This window comes from Kogia breviceps, chromosome 9 (assembly GCF_026419965.1).
Source record: "Kogia breviceps isolate mKogBre1 chromosome 9, mKogBre1 haplotype 1, whole genome shotgun sequence".
NCBI lineage: Eukaryota > Metazoa > Chordata > Mammalia > Artiodactyla > Physeteridae > Kogia > Kogia breviceps.
Genome location: NC_081318.1, coordinates 28,418,804 through 28,437,025, shown reverse-complemented (window position 1 = coordinate 28,437,025; position 18,222 = coordinate 28,418,804). Strand labels below are relative to the sequence as shown.

Here is an 18,222-nt window from a genome sequence, read left to right as displayed (position 1 = left end):
TGGCAACCTACAGGTTCAAATCAGGCTGCCTCCCAGGTGGTGGCAGCAGCTCCCAGTGGCCTCAATAACTTTCCATTAAAATGTGTCTCAAATACATACATTTTGGGGGCACATAAGCTGAATTTTCCACTTAATGTTCTCAATTTAATTTTACCTTTCTGTGTTAATGACTAAAATAATCTGATCATATAGGGCTCTCTGGGTTTGTCTGTTCCACTGTAACCTTCTTATCCTCTTGCGTTTCAGAGTGCTGCTTAACACTGGGGGGGCCGAGCTTTTGATATCCACTCGTCAGGAGGAATTAAGACAGTGCCCGGAGAGATAAGAGACAGTTTCTACTACGGTACAACAGCCCCTCGCTTTGACTATCAAAGGTTAGTCATCTGGTTACCCTCACGGTCCCCTGCTTGCCCTGCCACCTCACCCAACAGCCTCCCCTCCAAAGTTTGCTGAGTGGGGAGGGTTTAGCTGGGGGTAATAGGAAAAGTGACTAAACTCTGTAACATTCCTCTAATTTCCAAGTAAGGCTGAGCTCCATAATGAGGTGAAAGTCTGAAGAGATTCTGAGATTAGGATCAGTCTTATTTTATTGTAGGATGAGAAAAGGCAGCAGTGAGGACTTCAGCAAGTACTTATTCTACACGCAAGGCACTGTGTTAAGGTTAACAGAGGATAACAGGGGAATGAGAGGTCGTTTTTGCTTTTAAAATATGATCTAGTGCAGTAGAAGCAGGCGTGCACGTGTGCGAGTGTGTGTGTGCATACAAGTATACATGATAAAGTTTATAGCTACAAGTAAAATGTTTGTAGTACTTGCTTGAGTTAACAGAAGTCTTCTTAGAGGAATCTTGTGATATCTGTTTAAAAACTTGAAAAAAGAAACCTTACAGGGAGGATAAACATGTTGTCTGGGGTAAAGATTATGTAGTGAAGAATACCAGGACTTCAAACGAGGTAGATAGAACATGATGATATCGGAAAAACCCGATACTTGTAATTTATTTTAAATTTACTAATGAAACGAGAATCACCGAAGGGTTTTGCAAAGGAGTATGGTAAAAGTTAGCCTGTAATTTTGAAGGTGATTGCTAGACTAATGTGGGGAGGAAAAAGCAGTAGAGAGATGAATAAAGGTAGATAAGCAAGAAAAAATAAAGGCCAGAATGAGGGTAGACACAACAGAAATGCTAAAAGACAAATCTGAGGAGTACTGTAAAGACAGAATATTGACATTGGCAACAAAATAGGGCTAGGAGGTAAAAGCAAACGATGAATGGCCATTACTGGAATTGATATTAATACAAATAACAAAGTCATTCATTCATTCATCAAGTATTTACTGAACACTTACTTTGTGCCTGAGTGTTACTTCTTGCCAGGCACTCTGCTAGGAGCTCAGAGAGGTACAGGAGCGGGTTTCATGAGACGATGGATTTAGTTTTTCTTTTTTTTTTTTTCGGTACGCGGGCGTCTCTCACTGTTGTGGCCTCTCCCGCTGCGGAGTACAGGCTCTGGACGCGCAGGCTCAGCGGCCATGGCTCACGGGCCCAGCCGCTCCGCGGCATGTGGGATCTTCCCAGACCGGGGCACGAACCCATGTCCCCTGCATCGGCAGGCGGACTCTCAACCACTGCACCACCAGGGAAGCCCCGGGAAGCCCCGGATTTAGTTTTAAATGTGGAGAGTTTAAGGCATCAGCAGAAGATTCAAGCTGCCAGTTGTAGATGGAGATCTGTAGCTTAGGGGGATAATTGGGTTGGAATTATCTGTATGAAGAGAGGTCATACTTGAAGCTGTGGAAAGTGGCAAGATCACCAACACAGAATTTTTCACTCAAGTAGAAAAAAATTCTCAGAAACGAGAGCAAGTTCAAGAACAGACGTGAGAAAATGCCACACCTGGGGTCTGGAGAAACACAAACTATGAGCAAAGAGACGGCCAAAACAAAATGAAGATAATAGAATAAAATAAAAAGAGGAGTGCTGAGGGTTTCCCTGGTGGCGCAGTGGTTGAGAGTCCGCCTGCCGATGCAGGGGACACGGGTTCGTGCCCCGGTCCGGGAAGATCCCACATGCAGCAGAGCGGCTGGGCCCGTGAGCCATGGCCGCTGAGCCCGCGCGTCCGGAGCCTGTGCTCCGCAGCGGGAGAGGCCACAACAGTGAGAGACGCCCGCGTACCGAAAAAAAAAGAGGAGCGCTGAGAAAGCCGCATCAGGGAAAATGAGCAGCATTCGCAGAAGCACGGGGTCTTGGATATTCCACAGCGTCAACTTTCCCATAAGAGTAAGGAGGGTGGCGCTGGAGAAGGCAATCCATTTCAATCAGCCTCACGGGCACGTGAGGAGCTGGGGGCCGAACAGGGGAAATGGTGAGAGGAGTCTGGTGGGGAGGAGAAAGAGAACAATGGAGAGGTACCTTGATGGGATAATAATACTTAAGACAATGTAAACTAGCCCTTAACATTTTTTTGACCACTCACAAGCCAGGCACTGTTCTAAGTGCTTGATACACACGAATGCATTTAATCCCTATCACAACTTATGATCCGAGAGAGATACTATCTTATGTCTTTCTGACAGATGGAGAAATAGAGACAGAACTCGATGAAGAAACTTGCCCTACCTCACCTAGTTAGCAAGTATTACCGCTCTGTTATGCTGTGCGGCTAGATGAAGCTTAGGCTTGTGGGAAGAGAGGAAATATAAAGAGGAGGAGGTGGAATTAATGGGTGAGGCAAGGTACAAAGGGGATGAGATAGAGGGTATCTCCTTTATGGGAGGAGCCCCACCTAGCAGAGGTTCCCTGGAACAAGATTGGGAGGAGAGAGGAAGCAAGGTGGAGAGATTTTTAAGGTCAGAAACGCATCGTTGCGGGGGCCTGCATTAGGTGATCTTTTGCCCTTTTGGTAAAACAAGAGGTGAGGTCACTGGCTTAGAGTGCTAAAAGGGGATACTCGTTCCTCAAGTGCGGATTAGGGAAGGGGCTGGGAGGCGACTCTACATAAACCCATTATTTATCTCTCTTTATCGATCAACACTTGTTCCACAGCGGAAAAGCAAGAATCATTAGGTATACACAAACCCTACCCAGACATCCACATGCATTACAACAGAAATACAGATGACACTTAAGCTGGGCAGACCCTAATACTAGGTGGTACATAACTACTAAAAGGCGACTTCTAATCTCATAGATTCTCTCTCTCTCTCTGTTTCAAGTGGCTTTAATGGCAAAAAGAAACAAAGTGCAGCCCACCTAAATCACCGGCATATTGATGTACATTTTTCCTTTGTGGGGTTTTTTTTTTCCTCTTGCAAGAAGCGTTTGCTATTTAAAATCTGTTACTAGGTGATAATAGCATTCTTCTCTCTTCCCAAGCCACCCCTCCACATTTCACTGTGTGTTTGCAAGTAAAAATACCTGTTGCCATGCACATGAGAAGCGCAGAACGCAAAGCTGTAATGAAGCAGGGTTGGGTCAATGACAGCACCGTTTTCCGAATGCTCCATCAGTTCTGTAAGGTAGCAGAGGTGTCTGTAACAGCCCCTCACGCCATAACGGGCACAGTACTCATCCAGCACAAAGACTTGGCCAGGGCTAAACCACCCCTGCAAAAGGAAGAACAGAAATATATATATATATTTTTTTTCTTTTTCTGTGCCAGGATTTGCTTTTCTGTAGGCACTGTTAGGCATTATAAGCAGAAGCTGCGTTACGGTGTCTTTTGACAATATTTTAAAAATTAGTAGTATGATTCCTATTGTTTTCTAAAGGGCGAATGTCATCAATTTTGGAAGTGATCTGGGCCACTGATGACGTGAAACCATCCTGTCTTTACTGCCACGGTGAGGCATGGGCAACCTGTTCTCCACTGTCACTCACAATTAGTCCAATTTATTCACAGGATCTAAACTGTCAGTCACAAAGAATGACATTACAAAAAACTTCAATCTCTATATGAATCAATTAAAAAGAGAACGGTAAAGCAGACATGATAACTGAAATTGCCTAGTTTCTAAAAGCATTTTATAAAGTGAACTAAGAGAATTTCAGTAAGTCTAGCAGTGGTAAACATGTACTATTTGGGTATTTAAGTATTTGGGATATTGTTCTCATTCTATTGTCTTTCTATGACCAATACGACAAAGTTAATATTTTACAGCAGTAGTTTCTGGTTCTCTTGAAATGAGATGTTAGGATGGGTATGTATGCTTGGCTAACAAGAGAGGGCCAGGTTAGGTAGAGCTGGTTTATAAAATATTTCAGTGGATTATACGGATTAATTTAAGATAAAAAAGAGAAAGAAGGGGGAATGGAGAGTTTTCAAAGGGGGGCAGCATAACTGTGCAAGAGAAGGAAAAGAAGAGTGAGAAATACAGAAAGATGAGACGGCAATAAAAAATAACTAAAAAGGAAGAGGAGAAAAAAGAAAACCAGAATACTACTTACTGTGGTGATAGTATAGGCACTGTACCAGACGTACTATGTATGTATTTAATATTTAGAACCATCATGCATAGTAGTTACTGTGACTCCATGTTACAGATACAGAAACTAAAGCTCAGAGGTAATCAGTGAATTGCTCAGGACGACAGTGCAAATCTGCTGCTGAGCCATGATTTACATCCAGGGTCATCTTGCGCTCAAACACTCTTTCTAATCACACCTACCCTCTAGGTGCGGTTGAAGACACACTGTAGTGTTCTCCTCACACTTCATATGGCACGTGAGGTCATCCACATAATGAAAACGACTTTTGACAGTTCAGGAACTAACCCCACAGAGTGGAATCTAAGAGGAAAGCGTTCTTACTGATGATCAGTCTATGTGTGCTTGTCCACAGAAAGAGACATTAGGGTTTTGTGATGACTTGTTTTACTCTCCATGTAACTGTAAAGTTTGGGCTGGACTTGGTTTAAGCTACACAATTACATGTTGAATAACAGGTACTTAAAAAAGTCTATAAATGAGTTAATGAACCATCAGGGTGATCACGGCAATAAAGTGTTTAATTTCTTCCTGTCTACTGAAACATCTCTGATGAGCCGAGAGCACATCCTGTCTCGAATCTTATTTTAAAGAGAGTGTAACTTTACTGCATGCAGCTACCATGTTCAGTAGACAACAGACTAAGTGGTGACAGAAATAGGGATATTCCAGCTGGAGAAATTCCAGAGGAAGTGCCATGAACAAAAATCCTTGGATTTAAAGGTACATACGATTTTTAGGCTATAGTTTAATGTCCACATTCTAAGGAGTCAAGCATTCCTTCTAAATGTAAATTATACTCTGTATCCCGAATTTTGGCTGGTTTAAACACAAAGTAGCAGTTTAGCTACTCGATTTAATGCCTTTTTTTTTTTTAAAGGAAATTCAAATTATCTTTGGAGGGTTAGATGAAACTAAAACTTTCCTCTGTTACATACAGCCCCTGTCATCGTATTATTATTTATTGCACTGTTTCTTTTCCCTGTCACTTAAGATTGTCTTTCTAGGAATAAAAGAGAGACATGAACAGTATCACCATTAGGTGAGCAGAATTTAAACCTTAAAATGTCTGTACAGGTGTTAGTAAATCCGATCACAGAGGTTTTTTATCTTTAGTTAAAGCCTTCTATTTTCATTCCACCTTCTCCAGAGGGACTGAGAAACCACAGTTCAGAGTCTGTTCGAGTCCATGCTCCTGTCTATTGAGTGGCACAGCAGTGGTCTTCAAGTGTATAATTTTCAAATTGGGAAGCAATCGATTGGAATCCTTTATCCCTAACTCCAACTATAGTTATTAAGTGAGTCAAGGATAAAAGGCCGCTTCATAACAAGTATTTCTCACTTTTAAAAATCTTTCACTCTAACCTATAGGGGATGAGATAGACAGATTTGTACTAACCAAGCAAGAATAGGAATCGTTCAGTCTGTGATCCAAAGTCTGCCTCTGGAGTATTCTAAAAAGGAAGGCGTGGTCAAGCTTGCAGGGATTCGCAGAAATAAACTCATCCATACCATGTTTCTGAAAACGGTCTGCATCTGTAAATTCAGAAAGGCATGTACAATACATTTATTTTTCTAGTTTAATAATAGGCAAATGCAGTTTCTGAACAACACAAAATGTATGTCTAATGATAACAAATGACTACTTTCCATTACATAAAATATGATGCCACAAATTCAGCATATAACCATAAAATGCAACATTTTTTGGAGCCTAAAAAAAAAAATGACAGGGCAAAATCTGCCAATCATTTGGAATGAGGAAATTCTATTCACATACAAAGCTACTTCAGATATCCATCACAGAAATAATCTTTTGTCCCCCCAATTTAAGAAAACTTGATGCATTTGAAGTATACATTTACTGAAGGAACTGCCTGGAAAAGAACCCGGGCCTATTTATAAAAAAAAACCGACAACGATGGCTAGGAGCCTGCTTTCCAAATGGCAAACTAGGGCAGAAATGAACATACTAGCTTCAGCTGGATCACTTCCAGTCTTTTTTTTGTAGGGAGCTTTTAATGGGACCAACTTTAATGTAGAAATGGCAATGAATGCTCTCAGGCTTCAAGTTTAAGAGACATGAAAAAGGGAGCATCATGTTTGTGCAAATATGCAGACAAAGCACAACGTCCCAAATGGCACTTCAATCAAGCCCAAATTTATTGTTCTTTACAGATTGCATCTTTCAACGCCTATAGACCCTGCGGGTTTATCAAAAGGCAAGCTTTTATGATTGCTTTCATTAATGGTATGTTTTGTCAACGTCTTCAATGTGAGTTATTTACTAAGGAGAGAGAGAGAGAGAGAGCCACACACCACCCGAAAGGAGAGCTGGGGTGTTACTACATTAGCTCTGTTAGAGATGTCATGCATTTTGGGCAAGAAATCAGTTATCAAGATAAAAGTGGGCTCTCCTCACAGTGATAGAGCTGAGGCTCCATTGTTCCTTAAAATTCACGGAGAGATCTCATTACTGGTCATCACAAGAAGCAGAGTCCTAAATGTAAGCTAAATGTAGTTTTTAAAAACCTATATGGTCCAACCCTAAAACTGCAAAGGAAAGGAGACAAAAGCTTATTGATTAAACCCAATTATAGAGTCAGGCTCATAATAAAACAATATTGATCTGTGGACATGATGCTAACATAATCAGTCACATTTAGATATTTAGCCCAGATCATATTGATCCATGTCAAGTTCAACTTTCAGCCATATTTGTGGACGGAAGAACTATATAATTCAAGTTGAAGGGTCTTCAGAATCACATGTAAAAAGAAAAGATACACAAACGAATTTATATCTCACATCAGTGACAGATATCAAGAGGTGAATACTGCAAGCGAACAATGAATGGTCATTCATCAATGATGTAAGGTATACAGTTATGGTCCATGGAGAAAGTAGCATATGTATTCTTTTGCATTTAGTAATTACTTATCTGAATGGTTAAATACTTTACATGTGGTAATTAGTGTTAGTTGCATGATCTTATGTCTGATAGTCTTTTTTTTTTTTTTTTTTTTTTGCGCGGTACTTGGGCCTCTCACTGTTGTGGCCTCTCCCGTTGCGGAGCACAGGCTCCGGACGCGCAGGCTCAGTGGCCATGGCTCACGGGCCCAGCCGCTCCACGGCATGTGGGATCTTCCCGGACCGGGGCACGAACCCGTGTCCCCTGCATCGGCAGGCGGACTCTCAACCACTGCGCCACCAGGGAAGCCCTGACAGTCTTTTAATATAAAGTTAAGTATATGATAATGTGAAATAATATCAAATGTGGAGGAAGAATATTGAAAAATGCAAGGCATACATATTATAAAATCAGAAGATTTTGTATTTTAAAGAATTTATCTTAGAATCTTCATCTCTCATTTGCGTAAAAAAATCTTTTAGTATCACCTTTATGAAATTAAATTACTAGTTTTATAAAACAACTGCTGAATTTTATTCATTATTTCTTTCACCAGAGAAGATCATAACAAGAAGTTAAAAATAACACCCATTAATGGTTTATGTGTTGAGAACAGGATATGTAATAAATTTCAGAGAAAAAAATCCATAATTCTCCTTTTACTATAAAGGTTTGTAGAAGCAAATTCTTATTTTAAAATTATGGGTATACAGTCTTTAAATAAGATACACAAGTTTCTGAAAAAAAACTGAGTCTATAGTTCATTTCCATAATTAAATCATATTTTCAAAAATAAAGGTACTTTATGAATTATCTTCCTTATGAAATATAACTCAAAACCATATGTTATTTAATGTGAGAAACCTTTCCAAATCACACACCTAAAAGGAAAATTACTTTTCTAGCAAATACTACTACTGATAAAAATAATATTTATGATAGCAATTTAAGTCACAAACATAGAATGTATATTGACTGTGAAAAAACATACAGGCAAACAAACCCACGAAAATTTTTATTAAAAACAGCAATAACAACCTACAATCTCTTCAGGGCTGTAAATTCTATGAAAGTGAAATGTACTTTCTATGTCATCTGATCAGCACAATTCAAAATATTTTATGTAAATAAACTTCACCATGTACTATTTTACCATTAGTTTCCATGAATTTATGAATAAAAATAAATTAGAAAGGCAACAGTTTTGATCTCCCTGTGTGGGAAACCTTTCATTTTAGAATTCTCTCATGAACTAAAGTAAAATAGGAAAATAATTATCATTAAGATAGCTAGTGTCTTATTTTTATAAAAGAAAATTTTCATATAGTTTTCTCTTGGCATAACATGTCTTTATTAACTGTGAGGGTAACACAGAGTCAACATCTGGGTCAAATGGAAAACATGCTTTCAATCGATTACATAACCAAATCCAAGGCTTGGAGACTTGCTTTAAAACTGAGTTATACTCGATCATCTTCAATTCATGTTCATCATAACACAAAATTGTGGTGGCGAGTCTTAAATGGAAAATTATTCATGGCAGTAATCAAATGTTCAATGACAACTTAGTTCAGTTCAGTTTGTCTTCTGAAACAATATAAGGAAATCATCGAAAGAAGCCAACAAGATAAGAGCTAAAACAATGTACTGGAAAACTGTCATATATTGTGATGATTAACCTGTGGACTAAGTACAGATGTTGGACATGATAAATGAGGGTACTGGTGGAGAGTTTCTATGGTAACAGTTGGATACGTGCTTCAGCGTCTTTAGGTAGTACTGTCACCAGGTGAGGTAAAAGTGGATGGAATAAAACCCAAATTGAGAAGGATTACTATTGTCTATAGATTTAAAAAATTATAGAGGCTTTATTCAAATGGGACCTGAAAATTTAAGTTTTTCATTAGGGTAATAGCTATTGCAAGTCAAGAGAAAAGAATAATAAGCAGGTTCACAGCATCAATTTAAACAGTTAACAACAATGACTTGAAAATAGCTAGCATAGAAAACCATGTGAGGACTACTCGCAAGCTGGCAGGTCCCACTGTGGTGGGAGGGCTATTTGGTGGGCACCACAGCCAGCTCCTATGTGCTCAGGAACCCAAATCCCAGGAAGGGCACCTAAGTCAGAAATCAGAATGTGAGAAGGGTAAAAATTAACTGAAATGTTTCTCTTTCCTTTGCAATTAATTCTAAGGATGTTGCATGTTTTTCCTTCTCTTTTCTTTCCTTCCCTCCCCTTCCTTTCTTTCTTTCCTTTTTTTTCTTGCTGTTCCTGGTGGTGTGAGAGATTAGGGATATAAAAGGGAAAGGGGGAGAAAAAGAGAGTTGGAGGAAGGAAGGGGCAAGAACAGGATGGCACCGTAGAAGAGGAGGCCATTTATCAGCCTTCTGAGACCATGCAGGTGCTTGGTCCCAGGCCTGGGACTCCAGTACCAAAAAGACTAAGAAGACGGTGCTGCTAGCTAAGAGCCTGTCTTCTCTGCAAAACCTTGAGCTAAACTAAGCAGTAAATGAACCTGTGAAATACAATAACTTGTTTTAAAATTATCCTCTGTTTAGGAGTTTGCCTGTAGCTGCATTTACCACTACCCACCCCAGTTAGACTTTCCTTTTAGCACCAACTCTCACTGAGCTTGAAAATTTACAGCAAGTTAAAAGTGGCACAGAGAAGTATCACTTCTCTTTTTAGAGCACCCATATAGCCTTCAATAGGAAAAGTTTAATGTTTTAAAACTTTATGTAGATTATCTTGTTGGTACGTTCACATACATATGGTTTATGCTGAAGACCTAACAGAAAACGTTGGTAGATATATTCATGAGGGGTCTGTTCATGCCTCTATTATTGACCCAAATAATTTCTTAGCTTGTTTTGGTTAACTGATTAAAAATGAATGTATGGATTTACATCTTACTTTCTGCAGCAAATAACAAATAAATAATACTTTTATATGATGATAATTTTAATCAATGCATACAGACCTATCATCATAGGCAAAGTACACAGATATTCAACATTTATTTGAAATAATATATTCAGTAAAAAGTGGGATATACTTTACTGATGAAGGGTGAAATTTAACTTATTAGATCAATCAGGAGAATTAGCTTATACAGTTAAATAAGTTTACAGTCTGATTTAAGAATTTTTTAAAAGTTTGGCTAAAACTGAAAAGAAGGTAAGTACTCTGGTTCATTCTGACATTGATTTATTATTGAAAGTCAACTAGTACTGGGTTGTATTGTATTATGTAACACACACATTATATGTGTGAGAGGAAAATGAAAAAAAAAAAAGGTGCTTGCACAGTATCTTGTTTGGGGACAGAAAAGAAGGACAGTTTAACTAAACAACGTCTATCCATCTGACAAGAGGCAGACTGAAGCAGAAAAACTCAACAGTACCCCCCCAACCTCACTCCAATTCACCCTTTTCCTTAGAATTTCTGTAGATCTTGAGAGTCAAAGAAATATGGATGTAGAATAGATACACTTACTGGATTAATCTATAAATATACACCATTATATATACTTTTTAAAAGATAATAAGATTGTCTCCTAATAAGTTAGATTTCATAAATTTATTATTTTGATCTGACTATCCCTAACAATTTGGTATGCCTGGATTTAAAAATGAGCTTTTCCACAGACCTACTAGAGTATGGACTTGAGGATATGGGGAGGGGGAAGGGTAAGCTGTGACGATGTGAGAGAGTGGCAGGGACACATACACACTACCAAATGTGAATTAGATAGCTAGTGGGAAGCTACAGCATAGCGCAGGGAGTTCACCTCTGTGCTTTGTGACCACCTAGAGGGGTGGGATAGGGAGGGTGGGAGGGAGGGTGACAAAAGAGGGAGGAGTTATGGGAACATATGTATATGTGTAGCTGATTCACTTTGTTGTAAAGGAGAAACTAACACACTATTGTAAAACAGTTATACTCAAATAAAGATGTTAAAAAAAATAAAATAAAAAAAAAATAAAACTGAGCTTTTCTTTTTAAAGTTATAACATAGATTGTAGAAATTCAGGCAAGAGAGGCAATGAATTTGCAACCAATCCCTCCAATTAAACGCATCCACTGTAAATATTTTAGGTATCATTCTACATATATTTAAAAATCGTTTTTAATAGAGTGAAAATAGCATCACATATATAATTTAGCATTTCTCTACTAAACATTACAGAGAATTTTTTGTATGCTACTGTTAACACCTTCTTAGCCGTTTCCTTTATGCCCATATGAATGATAGATATTAGTTTGTTTCTACTTTCCTACTGTGGCAAAAATAAAGATTTCTGTTTCATACATGGTAAAGTTAATGTAACTATTCCAGGTTTGCCTAGAAAGCAGTATCATGATACTGTAAACAAGATCATGATATTACTTTTAAAAATCCTATCATTATATGACAAACCCACAGCCAACATCATTCTCAATGGCGAAAACCTGAAACCATTTCCTCTAAAATCATGAACAAGACAAGGAAGCCCACTCTCACCACTATTATTCAACATAGTTTTGGAAGTTTTAGCCACAGTGATCAGAGAAGAAAAAGAAATAACAGGAACCCAAATCAGAACAGTAGAAGTAAAACTGTCACTGTTTGCAGATGACATGATGCTAAACATAAAGAACCCTAAAGATGCTATCAGAAAACTACTAGAGCTAATTAATGAATTTGGTAAAGTAGCAGGATACAAAATTAATGCACAGAAATCTCTTGCATTCCTATACACTAATGATGAAAAATCTGAAAGAGAAATTAAGGAAACACTCCCATTTACCACTGCAACAAAAAGAATAAACCTAGGAATAAACCTACCTAAGGAGACAAAAAGACCTGTATGCAGAAAACTATAGGACACTGATGAAAAAAATTAAAGACAATACAAACAGATGGAGAGACATACCATGTTCTTGGATTGGAAGAATCAACACTGTGAAAATGACTATACTACCCAAAGCAATCTATAGAGTCAATGCAATCCCTATCAAACTACCACTGGCATTTTTTACAGAACTAGAACAACAAATTTCACAATTTGTATGAAAACACAAAAGACACCGAATAGCCAAAGCAATCTTGAGAAAGAAAAATGGAGCTGGAGGAATCAGGCTCCCTGACTTCAGACTATACTATAAAGCTACAGTCATCAAGACAGTATGGTACTGGCACAAAAACAGAAATATAGATCAATGGAACAGGATAGAAAGCCCAGAGATAAACCCACACACATATGGTCACCTTATCTTTGATAAAGGAGGCGAGAATATACAGTGGAGAAAAGACAGCCTCTTCAATAAACGGTGCTGGGAAAACTGGACAGCTACATGTAAAAGAATGAAATTAGAACACTCCTTAACACCATATACAAAAATAAACTCAAACTGGATTAAAGACCTAAATGTAAGGCCAGACACTATCAAACTCTTAGAGGAAAACATAGGCAGAACACTCCATGACATAAATCACAGCAAGATCCTTTTTGACCCACCTCCTAGAGAAATGGAAATAAAACCAAAAATAAACAAATGGGATCTGATGAAACTTAAAAGCTTTTGCACAGCAAAGGAAACCATAAACAAACAAAAAGACAACCCTCAAAATGGGGGAAAATATTTGCAAACGAAGCAACTGACAATGGATTAATCTCCAAAATATACAAGCAGCTCATGCAGCTCAATATCAAAAAAACAAACAACCCAATCCAAAAATAGAAGACCTAAATAGACATTTCTCCAAAGAAGATCTACAGATTGCCAACAAACACATGAAAGGATGCTCAATATCACTAATCATCAGAGAAATGCAAATCAAAACTACAACAAGGTATCACCTCACACCGGTCAGAATGGCCATCATCAAAAAATCTACAAACAATAAATGCTGGAGAGGGTGTGGAGAAAAGGGAACCCTCTTGCACTGCTGGTGGGAATGTAAATTGATACAGCCACTATGGATAACAGTATGGAAGTTCCTTAAGAAACTAAAAATAGAACTACCATACGACCCAGTAATCCCACTACTGGGCATATACCGTGAGAAAACCACAATTCAAAAAGAGTCATGTGGGCTTCCCTGGTGGTGCAGTTGTTGAAGAGTCCGCGTGCTGATGTAGGGGACACGGGTTCGTGTCCCAGTCCGGGAAGAGCCCACATGCCGCGGAGCGGCTGGGCCCATAAGCCATGGCCACTGAGCCTGCGCGTCCGGAGCCTGTGCTCCGCAACGGGAGAGGCCACAATGGTGAGTGGCCCGCGTACCGCAAAAAAAAAAAAAAAAAAAAAAAGAGTCATGTACCACAGTGTTCACTGCAGTACTGTTTACAATAGCCAGGACATGGCAGCAACTTAAGTCCATCGACAGATGAAGGGATAAAGAAGATGTGGCACATATATACAATGGAATATTCCTCAGCCATAAGAAGCAATGAAATTGAGTTATTTGGAGTGAGATGGATGGACCTAGAGTCTGTCATAAAAAGTGAAGTAAGTCAGAAAGAGGAAAACAAATGCTGTATGCTAGCACATATATATGGAATCTAACAAAAAAAAGGTTCTGATGAACCTAGGGGCAGGACAGGAATAAAAACACAGACATAGAGAATGGACTTGAGGACACAGGGAGGGGGAAGGGTAAGCTGGGACAAAGTGAGAGAGTGGCATGGATATGTATACACTACCAAACATAAAATAGATAGCTAGTGGGAAGCAGCCGCATAGCACAGAGAGATCAGCTTGGTGCTCTGTGTCCACCTAGAGGGGTGGGAAGGAGACACAAGAGGAAGGGGATATGGGGATATATGTATACATATAGCTGATTCACTTTGTTATACAGCAGAAACTAACACAACACTGTAAAGCAGTTATACTCTAATAAAGATGTTAAAAAAATCTTATCATTACAAAAAATTTAATACAGTGAAGCAAAAAAGTATAAAAATACTTACCCTTACCAGCTATATAGGTCAGCAAAGAAATAAAAAACATATTTAAACATTTAAATAAATGTTTAGAAACATTTATTTCGAGTCATTTTAATTTCATGTTATTTTCTCAGTTTCCACTAATGACTCTAAAAGTTGTTCTTTCAAGAGATGGTCAAGAAAGAGAAAAAGAAATAATACAGAAGTCAAGGAAGGGAGGAAAATACGAAGGGCAAAACTACTCTCTGGAGCAGTCCAGTGGCATCTCTGATAAAGGTCATGGTCAATAGCTCATTTGGGTGAGATAGAAACACATTTTTCTTTCTTCTTCCCTTTTCTTTCTTTCTTTTTCTTTTTCTTTTTTAAAGAAAGGTAAAACAGCAGGGTCTGCTCTGACAGAAAACTTTACTAACAGCCTGGAATACAAGAAAGCTCTTAATGCAACTTCAACAGTTTGGCTTTTTAGAACAAATTTAGTTTGTTTAAAACAAGTTTATCAAGGGGCTAGAAAATTCAGTTCCACTTAGCCTGAACAACACTGCCTTGACAACACACTGTTATCTAATAGAAAGGTTTTGCTAGAAAGAAATTATATGGCTATCTGAATAAACTGATTATTAGATCCTTTACTCATTAATTCTGTATCATGGAGTCAGGATTTCAATGTTCTAGACCAGTGGTTCCCGTCCACTTTTCTTGCCATTGTGTGTAAGATGGTTGATAACCTTTATGATATCAGCACACTCCTTGGGTATTCCTTGCACACAAGATGTAAAGAACAAAATACTGGAACACAGTGAATGAGGGAAACATTTTCACAAAAATAATTTTCAAGTCACCGTAACTCGGCAGTTCTCAAATGGGGGTAAACCTTCCCCACCTTTTCCCCTGTCCCCTGGAACATTTGACAATGTCTAGAGATATTTTTGGTCATCAGACCTGGGGTGGGGGGGGTGGGGCAGTGCGGTCAGGTGCTAGCGGCATCTAGTGGGTAGGAGACAGGGATGATGCTAAACATCCTGTAATACATAGGACAGGCCTCCCCGCAACCCCTGAAACAAAGAATTATCTGGCCCAAAATGACAGTCTTGCTGAGATTGAGAAACACTACTCTAACAAAGAAAACAATCACTCTGCTTCTGATGAAGACAGTGTCATTAAAAACAGATTAAACTTCCTACCTGAAACAACTAAAAATTCATGTAAAAAATATTTTAAAATATGTTCTCAAAATTTTGGACATCGTGCAACATAGGAGAGTGATTCCTAAGAGGCGGGGAAACACATGAGATGAGGCTTTTAGTTGCCCCAGGTTTAATGCTGGGAGAAACTTTCAAAGCTGTGGCTCAGGGAAGGAGAACCCAGGGAGAGCCAGTGGTCTCCCTGAGTTGAAAAGATGGAGCTGACAGTTCAGGAAGGCCAAGGCTGCTGGAGTTTGCAGGAAAGACTACAGTTCCCTCTCGCTGCCCCATTTCGTATTCAAATGAATACTGACCACCTCACGCACGGGAGGCAACAATATCAGGGTGGGGAAAGAACCACCCTAAAGGATTAGACGGGATGCCGCCCCAGACTCACACAGAGCCTGGAGCAGTGCTTGTTCCCAACAGCCAGAAAATAAAACCTCAAATTTCACTGGTCATCAGCTGGGGTCTTTAAGAATAGTCTTGGTCCAGAACTGGGGACAATTAATCAAAACTGCATCAAGGCACATTATAATCGAATTGCTCAAAACCAGTGATTAAGAGAAAATCGTTAAAGCAGCTTGAGAAAAAACCCACATTATATACAGAGTAAGAAACAAAAATGATAGCACATTTCTCATCAGGAGAAAAAAAAGCAAGTTAGCAGAGAGTGGAGCAAAGTCTTGAAAGTACTGAAAGAAAAGCATCTTTCCAAATGAAGGTAAAATAATGACATTTTCATAGAGAAAAAAGCTAAAAGCTGAAAGCACTACAGAAAAGCCAAAGGAAGTCCTTTCAGAAGTGAAATATCTCTATAAGAGAATACAGAGTGCTAGGAATGGTAACGACACGGTTGAGCATACAACATTTTCTCTTATTATTTAAATTTCTTTAAAAGGTAATTGACTGTTTAAGGCATAATAATAATATCAATGTATTGTGGGATTTACAACATTTGTAGAAGTAAAATGTATGACCAGAATTGTGAAGGGGCCAGGAAGGGAGATATGGAAGTATACAATTGTGAGATGCATATACTACGTATGAAGTGCCATCATCACTTGAAGATGGATCGGGATAAGTTTAAAGGTGTACACTTTGAAGCCTAAAGCATGTAGGAATCTGGAGTTGAGCTCATATTCCATCTTTATTTGGCCTAAAGTGCCTTTGTTTAAGATGTCTAAATGTAATACTAATGGGTGTCTAAAAAGAACAGAAAATAGTTTTTTGCTGCATGAAAAGTATGAGAAGAGAGAGGAAAATAATGAGGGAAGAAAATAATGAATGTCAAAATGCTGCTCCCTGGAGAAGAATCTTGAGAGCAAAAGGGTGTTGAATGAAATTTCCAATTTGAGCTTACAGTTAAAGACAAACTGATTTATTATATTACAGAAGGAACCAGAGAAGTTTTAAAAAGGAGTATAACAAGTTAAAACATTTGGCTTAATGATTATTAAAGCTACGTTTGAAAATGTTTCTATCATTATCACATAATTTGTTATTAATTACTTGTAGATTAAAATGAAAAATTTAGTTCTTAATGATTTATATTAGCATTGAGAAAATGACATGAATATAAAGGTATCTAGAAAAAGAAAGTTGCCTTGATGACTTTTTTTTTCCGACCTACAACAGAAAATAGGCCTATTATCCTTTTGGTTTGTTAGAAACAACTCTAGAAAGTTATGGTCCATCATTTTGGTATTCTGGAATCTTAATGCCAGTTTGCTTTTGCAATACTTTTCCCATTTCAATAGAACACGTAAGTTAAAATTACAGTAAGTTAAAATCAATTTTCTTTTATGCTCTTTAGATTCCCAGAGACATCCCAGTGTTTGGCAAATTCAGGACTGGAAATCATAGGCACCATTTATTCCAGGTTTGTCTGAAAAATGAGATAACTGATTCTATGACTACTAAAATGAACTATTCTTATTCAATTAGGACTCAGTTAATGATGTAAACTATAATACTGAACAAATTTGACTCAGGCAATTTTATATCTTATTAAGGTTATTAATTGATAATCAAATTATTTTTCAACAAAACTTACAAAGCTGAGCATCTGCATGGAGAGTTCCTCCTTTAGGATTCAGCTTCTGGGCTTGAATTGCAGGAATGGGTTTATACGATTGACCTGTGGCCCTATACATGGCTTGAACCCACAATATTCTATCCTGTTCATCATCACTTGCAAATATTACAGTGTCTCCTTCTTTAACAGCATTGAAGAACATCTGACCACCCTGAAGGCCTGTGGAGGAAAAAAGAGACATTGTTAAAAACGTACACAATTGGCAGATTTTAACCTCATTCATTAAATGGTCTCATGGAAAAGAACTGACTTGCTATTTGAGCTCAGTGCCTTGAATCATTTTTAGTTGAGGATCAAATCCACAATCCAAGAATTGAAGGAAAACAATAAGGAGAAGCTATACACTTCCATATCACTTTGGAAATTAAAATTAGCTTGGGGAACAGTTCATAACAAAGCCGCATTCTGCAAGACATACAAACCTACCCCAAAGGAATGCATAGCAAAGTCTGATATTTCATGCCAGAGAAGAAAGTCATTATCTGCCAGCACATTCCTCATTCTACATGCAGGAGATATATATGACCAGTTTAGCAGTAAAAAAAAAATACAGTCAAGACAAAAATGATACTTACATTGCATGGTATTTTACTTTTGCAAAATTCTTTCACA

At 38.3% G+C, this 18,222-nt stretch overlaps 1 protein-coding gene across 7 annotated transcripts in view; it reads right to left on the bottom strand.

The window, feature by feature from the left end:
- The window catches only part of CADPS2 (calcium dependent secretion activator 2), a 544,229-nt gene that overhangs the window by 163,833 nt on the left and 362,174 nt on the right, over window positions 1-18,222 (bottom strand). For all 7 annotated transcript variants that reach the window (XM_059073595.2, XM_067042266.1, XM_059073599.2 and 4 more), the window contains exons 11-13: window positions 17,569-17,769; window positions 5,887-6,023; window positions 3,420-3,607 (exon numbers count right to left, since the gene is read on the bottom strand). In XM_059073595.2, coding sequence (XP_058929578.1) covers window positions 3,420-3,607; window positions 5,887-6,023; window positions 17,569-17,769 — 526 coding nt within the window. The remainder of the gene's footprint in view (window positions 1-3,419; window positions 3,608-5,886; window positions 6,024-17,568; window positions 17,770-18,222) is intronic.